Source organism: Ovis canadensis, chromosome 4, assembly GCF_042477335.2.
Source record: "Ovis canadensis isolate MfBH-ARS-UI-01 breed Bighorn chromosome 4, ARS-UI_OviCan_v2, whole genome shotgun sequence".
NCBI lineage: Eukaryota > Metazoa > Chordata > Mammalia > Artiodactyla > Bovidae > Ovis > Ovis canadensis.
The window spans coordinates 112995805-113004066 of record NC_091248.1 but is presented as its reverse complement, the minus strand read 5'-3'; the positions used below and the strand labels follow the sequence as shown (position 1 = coordinate 113004066).

General features: G+C 43.6%; 1 protein-coding gene across 1 annotated transcript in view; it reads left to right on the top strand.

Moving 5' to 3' along the window:
- Positions 1–1465: 1465 nt before the first annotated feature.
- SLC35B4 (solute carrier family 35 member B4) overlaps positions 1466–8262 on the top strand; it is a 40236-nt gene continuing 33439 nt past the window's right edge. Inside the window, exon 1 of the mRNA XM_069586986.1 lies at positions 1466–1857. Within this exon, the coding sequence (XP_069443087.1) occupies positions 1781–1857 (77 nt within the window). The 5' untranslated portion in view covers positions 1466–1780. The remainder of the gene's footprint in view (positions 1858–8262) is intronic.

Genomic DNA, 8262 nt, shown 5'->3' with positions numbered 1-8262 from the left:
TGGGCATTGCTGTGTTCTGTGCTTAGTTGCTTCTGCTGCTGCTGCTAAGTCACTTCAGTCGTGTCTGACTCTGTGCGACCCTATGGACAGCAGCCTACCAGGCTCCTCTGTCCACAGGATTCTCTAGGCAAGAATACTGGAGTGGGTTGCCATTTCCTTCTCCAGTACTGGGATGTGGGATACCTAAAACAGAAGGGCAACACATGTGGGGAACCAGAGTTGTAGAGTAGAGTGCAGCCTGGTCAGCGTACAAGGGGGGATTGCTTGGACTCAGTTTTTTATGGTCTGTAAAACTGAGGGAGTTGAGTGATAGCCCCTTCCAATGCTGATATAATGTACTGTTGTGTTGCTCAGTCATGTCCGATTCCTTGCAATCCATGGACTGCAGCCCACCAGGCTCCTCTGTCCATGGAATTCTCCAGGAAAATACTGGTTGCTTCAATTGTGTCCAATTCTTGGTGACCCCCTGGACAGTAGCCCCTAGGCTCCTTTATCCATGGGGATTCTCCAGGCAAGAATACTGGAGTGGTTTGTCATGCCTTCTTCCAGGGGATCTTCCCAATCCAGGGACTGAACCTAGGTCTCCCGAATTGATGGCGGATTCTTTATCATCTAAGTCACCAGGAAAGCAAGATGGGCATTACTGTTCCTATCTTTACCTATAATAAGAAACAGGTTGCCTTCAGTTCAGTTCAGTTCAGTTCAGTCGCTCAGTCGTGTCCGACTCTGTGACCCCATGAATCACAGCACGCCAGGCCTCCCTGTCCATCACCAACTTCCGGAGTTCACTCAGACTCACGTCCATTGAGTCGGTGATGCCATCCAGCCATCTCATCCTCTGTCGTCCCCTTCTCCTCCTGCCCCCAATCCCTCCCAGCATCAGACTCTTTTCCAATGAGTCAACTCTTCGCATGAGGTGGCCAAAGTACTGGAGTTTCAGCTTTAGCATCATTCCTTCCGAAGAAATCCCAGGGCTGATCTCCTTCAGAATGGACTGGTTGGATCTCCTTGCAGGTCAGGTTGCCTTAGCCGAGCTGATTAGTGGCTAAGCCAAGACTGAGCACTAGAACTTCCTGAGTCCAAGTTCAGTTCAGTCGCTCAGTCGTGTCCGACTCTTCGCGACCCCATGGACCGCAGCACGCCAGGCCTGCCTTCCATCACCAGCTCCCTGAGTCCTAAGTTCTTCTCAAAAGGTAGAGAAGCAAGTTCAGAAAATTTGCACTTTCTCCCAATTCAGGAGAATTGTCAGATCCTAGAACACTTCTAATTATCAGTCAATAATAGGTGTGTTGTTCTAGTGCCCTCAGCTATGAGTTTGTCCTGAAAATGATGGACGAATCCCTTTCGTAGCCTTTGGCTGTCTCACGGGAAACAACACTGACAGCGTTGGAACTTCACTTCCCAGCAAGCCTCGCGGCTCGCTACGGCGCGAGGCATGACGGGCACCTCACCTCTCTCTCTGACTGAGCTGCCCAGCAGAAGCGGAATACGTCGCAGCCTGACGTACGGGCGCGCGGCATTCTGGGAAGTGTAGTCTAGAACGGATTCGGACGCCCCCTCGTATGAATGGGGCTCCGGTTGACGGCGAACTACAGCTCCTTGACCGGCAGCGTTGGTGGCAGCCGCTGAGAAAAGGGAGACCGTCACGCACCCGGGAGAGCGGCGCTCCAGGACGGTGGTGATGTTCAGTGCCGCGGCGAGGCGGTAGCCGGGCTTCCAGGGGTAGTGGTCTAGTTGGGCGCTTCCTCTGCGCTCTCGCTCCCCTTCCCCTGTCTTGGCAATGCGCCCGGCCTTCGCGGTGGGCCTGGTTTTCGCAGGCTGCTGCAGTAATGTGATCTTCCTAGAACTCCTGGCCCGGTGAGTGACCCCCGTCGGTCGCACAAAAGAAGCGGGAGGAGGGGAGACCCCGAACGCCGCAGCTCGGCTTCCCCCCGCCCCGTCTTGTTGCCGTTCCTTTCTCACCCCGAGGCGCCCGCGGGCCGGGATGGAACCGCCTCCGCCCGGGTCTGCTCTGGACTATGCCCCGTCAGCTCTCCTGCCCAACAGTTTCTCAGCATCCCTCGAAGGGAACCCTCTGGGTGTTTGCTGTCGTCACCTGCCCGTTTCATACCCTGGATTGAAGCCTGTAGAGTTTCCCACCCCGCAAGGTCGAAGGGAACTCGTGGCAGAAGCCAAGATTCCCCCCAGCTCTTCTTGATCCTGCTAATGCCTCTTGTATGACTTGAGCAAAGCTTGGACTTAAAAAGCAGTCTGACTTGGTTTACACTGCAAAGAAAGTTTCAGTTGTATTAAAGTAGGCTGCAAAACATTTGTTTTATTGGCCCTGGAGATGGTTATGATACTTCGCCCAGCATATCTCTTGGGGATGTAGTAGAACGAACTCTTAGGCAGAAAGTTGTCTAATTGACCGGAGATAGACTTTCCAGCTTTTATATACTATTGAATAAATTAGGAAGCTTGCAATTTGAGGCGTAAAACTTTATAAATTAAGAATGGTTATGACACTTTCCCAAAGGACACTAGGGTAGCTTTATTGAGATGGCACACAAACAGTATTAAGTAACAATGTGCAAAGGTCATTGAGCAGAAACAGTTACAGAAAAGGCGACAGGTGGACTGGAAAAGCTCAAGACTGAAAATCTCATGAGTTTCAGCCTTTGGCTCTGTCATTCCCCTGGCTGTGTGATGTTTTCAAGTTATTTAGCCTCCATGGGCTTCCTTTTTCCACCTATAAAATAATATCTGTGCTGTTTAACACCTTGTTTTAAAATCTGCACGATTATCTCCATTGCCCATCAGAACAATCTTATTTACAAGGTAGGTCAATAATTATATTCTCTATTTTATTGAAAGTGAAACACGTCCCAAGAAATTAGGTTCTCTTTTATCGCTTGTAAGTGGTGGAACCAGAACTGGAACTCAAGAATCTAAACTCCTAGTCCAGCATCTTTTTCAGCCTTCCTGTTATTTTTAAACTGGAGTAGCCCATAGTTTTGGTCACCCAGTTCCTTGTGTGGTGCCTATTAGACTTGTATTTTATTTTCATGACACTATTGATCGGTTAAGTTATTCTGAAGCAACCGGTTTACTTAAGGGAATTCTGTGGGGTTAATTTTTGCAATTACAGAGCTTGAAATTTTATTATGCAAAAAGTGTTGATAAAGAGCTGTCATTTGTCATTCTTGGGAGTAAATGGTGAGGGATATGAAAATAAAAGGAAAAGATGCATCCAGCTGTCAGCTGGTACACTTCAAAGGAAGGTCACTTTGGAAATTGGTTTAAAAATATAAAAATGTGATGAAATCAGGTCAGCCATGGAAATGAAGGTCAGAGAATAATAGTGTGTTTATGTTGAATATGCCATTAAATTAAATCTTGCCAAAGGCTGTATGACATCAGAATATGCTAGCAACTGAGAGCCTTTTTTTTTTTTTAACCAGTTGTGAGCCCTTAGCTAAATTACTTGGTCCTTCTGAGTCTGTCCTCTGAGCTGTGAAAGGGTGGTGATAGCTCTGCTAGCCTTACAGGATTTTGAAGAATTAAATGAAATTTACGTGCAAAGCCTGAAGCTCATATTCGGTTTGTTCCCCTTTTAACAACTTTTGTTTCAGTATTTGTATACTCATTTTATTGGGCTTCCCAGGTGGCTCAGTGGTAAAGTATCCGCTTGCAATGCAGAAGATCAGAGTTCAATCCCTTGGTCAGGAAGATGCCCTGGAGGAGGGCATGGCAACCTACTCCAGTATTCTTGCCTGGAGAATCCCATGGTCAGAGGAGCCTGGTGGGCTGCAGCCCATGGGGTTGAGAAGAGTTGGACATGACTTAGTGATAAACAACAACTCTGTTTTATTAACTGTTCCTGAAAAGTTGTGGGTAAATATAACTGTACAGAATGTTTTTCTGCATTATTCATCTGAATGTTTGCATACAGTGGTAAGGGGTACATTTGCTAATTTAATGAGTGGTACCCCAGACTGAATAGCAGTTTTTTCCTAATTTGCTTGGGCAACTCCAACTTAATCATGTTTCAGATTGAGAAAATAAGAACTGGTTGGACTAGATAGTCTTCATGGTTCTTTGTAGATTTGGCTTCCCAGAATTTGTAATTCTTATCTTGGGACATCATGCTGCTGCTAAGTCGCTTCAGTCGTGTCCGACTCTGTGTGACCCTATAGATGGCAGTCCACCAGGCTCCCCCATCCCTGGGATTCTCTAGGCAAGAACACTGGAGTGGGTGGCCATATCTGTCTCCAATGCAGGAAATTGAAAAGTGAAAGTGAAGTCACTCAGTTGTGTCGACTCTTTGTGACCGCATGGACTGCAGCCTACCAGGCTCCTCCGTCCATGGGATTTTCCAGGCAAGAGTACTGGAGTGGGCTGCCATTGCCTTCTCCGTAGTGGAATGCTAATAAAATTTTGTAGAGCAGGCACTGTGCTTCTTCTATGTTTTTCTTGGAATCATTAGGTATGGAACACCAAGTATGAATGGGAATACTAAAGCGACTTGTAAAGTGAGCATTTTTAACCGTTCTCTTCCAAACTGGAAAACAAATGTAGGTTTTTCTTTCTGATTTCATACCTATGATTGAGACCTATAATAAAATACAAAGCACCCATACAGTGTATGGGGCAAGCATAAAGTATTGAATGAGTGCCTTGATCTTCCTTCTGAGAGAGTTCACCTTCTACTTGGGAATCAAGATACACATCAGTTCCCTATCTAGGTGAAGTGTCTCAGGAAAACAATCTGAAACATTTTCTTTTCGACATTTTATTTTTTAATCAAGTGCCTAATGTTAAATAAGGACATTTTCTAAAAGTAAAACTTTGGATTCTTGCCAAAGAGAATTCAAACAGAAATGATTTGCAGTTAGTGATTATAATTCCTGAGGAATAAAGTTCAAGAAAACAAGTGATTTAGGGGAAAAAGATCTAAGTTTGTACTCTGATGTTTTCAAAAGAATTATTCAAGTTAAATTGTTCCATTGGTAGCTATACAGCACTGTGTTCTTAAAAAGTTCGGTAAATTGATTTCTTAAAAATTGAATTATGGGGGCACATTAGGGAGATATAAAAATCCTATGGAAATAGAGGCAAAATAGATTAGATTGTCAAGGGGAGGGGGAAATGGGGACTGATTCCTAATGGGTATGGGATTTCTTTTGGAATGTCCTAAAATTAAATAATGGAAATGACTGCACATTCTAAATATACTAAAAGTCACTGAATTAAAAAAAAAAAAGGGACCTCCTTGGCGGTGCAGTGGTTAAGACTCAGCACTTCCAGTGCCGGGGCACGAGTTAATCCCTGGTGGGGGAACTAAGATCCCACATGCCACGTGGCAAAAAAGAAAAAAAATAATAATAACAATAATAATAAATGGAATAATAATAAAATGCAAACACCATTTATTTGCCAGGTAGCCCTGAGAGACTTACCTAACTCAGGATCATATGGCCCTCGGTGTCTTTAGCAATGAAATGGGCATAATAATACCTACTATGGAGACAGGTATTGTTATAAAATAACACCCATGAAGCCATCATAATCAAGGTAATAAACATATCCATCACCTCCAAAATTTTCTTGTGTTCTATTTTATGATAAGAACACTGAACATAAGATGTACCCTCTTAACAAATTCTAAAGTGTACAATATGGAATTGTTAACCATAGGTACTACAATGCACAGCTATCTTTTGAACTTACTCGCTTTGTGTAACTGAAAACTTATACCCATTAAACAACAGGTCCCCATTTTCCCTTCCCCTTTGACCTTGGCAGTCTCCATTCTATTGTCTGCTTCTGTTAGTTTGATTTTAGATGCTTCATGTAAGAGGAGTCATGCAGTATTTCCCCTTTGTGACTGACTTCATTTAGCATGTCTGCCACATTGTTGCAAATGATATCATTTCCTTCTTTTTTTAAGGTTGAATAATATTGTATGTTTATACCACATTTTCTGTATCTATTCACCTGTCCACTGGAGAAGGACATGGCAACCCACTCCAGTGTTCTTGCCTGGAGAATCCCAGGGACGGGGGAGCCTGGTGGGCTGCCGTCTGTGGGGTCGCACAGAGTCAGACGCGACTGAAGCGACTTAGCAGCAGCAGCATTGAGCTGTCCATGGACATTTCAGTTTTCTGTATCATCACTAGGTATTGCAAATAGTGCTGCAGTGAATATGGGGGTACAGCTATGCTTTCAAGATCTTGATTTCAATCATTTATTTTTAACATTTTTAAAAAATTGAAATATAGTTGATTTCTAATGTGCCAATCTCTGCTATACAGCAAAGTGACTCAGTTATACACATACATACATTTTGTAGGTTAAGAATCTTAACCTACCTGCAATGCAGGAGACCCGGGTTTGATTCCTGGGTTGGAAAGATCCCCTGGAGAAGGAAAGGGCTACCCACTCCAGTATTCTTGCCTGGAGAATCCCGTGGACAGAGGAGCCTGGCGGGCTACAGTCCATGGGGTTGCAAGAGTCGGACACCACTTAGTGACTAAGCCACCAACCACCACCACATACATGCTTTTAAATATTCTTTTCCATTATGGTATATCCCAGGAGACTGGATATAGTTCTCTGTGCTATACAGTAGGACCTTGTTATTTATCCATTCTATGTATAATAGTTTGCATCTGCTAACCCCAAATTCCCCAGTCCATCCCTCTCCTCCCCTCCCCCTTAGCAATCACAAATCTGATCTCTACGTCTGTGATTCTATTTCTGTTTTATAGATGGGTTCATTTTTGCCATTTTTAGATTCCACGTATAAATGATGTCATATGGTCTTTCTCTTCCTGACTTCACTTAGCTTGATGTTCTCTAGCTGCGTCCATGTTGCTGCAAATGGCATTATTTTGTTTGTTTTTTTATGGCCGAATAATGTTCCATTGTATGTATGTACTACACCTTTATCCATTCATCTGTTGATGGACATTTAAGTTGTATCCGTGTCTTAGCAATTATGAATAGTGCTGCTTTGAACATTGGCGTATATGTATCTTTTTGAATTAGAGGTATCTCTGGATGTATGCACAGGAATGGGTTTGCTGGAACGTAAGATAAGTCTGTTTAGTTTTCTGAGGAACCTCCATACTGTTTTGCATAGTGGCTGTACCAACTTATATCCCCACAAACAGTATAGGAGAGTTCCCTTTTCTCCACACCCTTTTCAGCATTTGTTGTTTGTAGTCAGATGGGTCATTCTGACTGGTGTAAGGTGGTACCTCATTGTAGTTTTGATTTGCGTTTCTCTAATACAGTGATGTTGAATATCTTTTCATGGGCCATCTGTATGTCTTCTTTGGAGAACTGTCTATTAAGGTCTTCTGATTGGGTTGTTTTTTTTGTTGTTGGGTTGTATGAGCTGTTTGTATGTTTTGGAGATTAAGCCCTTGTGTGGCGCATCATTTGCAAATAATGCTCCGGCTTTCATTCTATAGATTTTTTTTTTTTTTAATGGTTTCCTTTGACTTCCCTGGTGGCTCAGACAGTAAAGCATCTGTCTACAATGCGGGAGACCCGGGTTCAAGCCCTGGGTTGGGAAGATCCCCTGGAGAAGGAAATGGCAATCCACTCTAGTACTATTGCCTGGAAAATCCCATGGACAGAGGAGCCTGGTAGGCTACAGTCTATGGGGTCGCAAAGAGTCAGACACGACTGAGTGACTTCACTTGCTCTGCCAAAGCTTGTAGGGTCAGATGCCTTGGGATATTGACCTAAGAAAACACTGGTATGATTTATGTCAGAAAATGTTTTGCCTATGTTCTCTTTTAAGAGTTTTATAGTATCATGTCTTATGTTTAAGACTTTAAGACATTTTGAGTTTATTTTTGTGCGTGGTATGAGGTTATGTTCTAACTTCATTGATTTATATGCAGCTGTTCAACATTCCCAGTACCACTTGCTGAAGAGACTGTCTTTTTCCCATTTTATATTATTGTCTCCCTTGTCAAAGATTAATTGACTGTAGGTGTGTGGGTTTATTTCTGGGATCTCTGTTCTGTTCCATTGATCTATACATATGTTTTTGTACCAATACCACACTGTTTTGATTACTCTGTGTGTGTGTTAGTCGCTCAGTTGTGTCTGACTCTTTGTGACCCCACGGACTGTAGCCCGCCAGGCTCCTCTGTCTGTGGAATTCTCTAGGCAAGAATACTGGAGTGGCTTGTCATGCCCTCCTGCAGGGTTTGATTACTGTAGATTTTTATTAACAGTATTGTCTGAAGTCTGGAAGAGTTATGT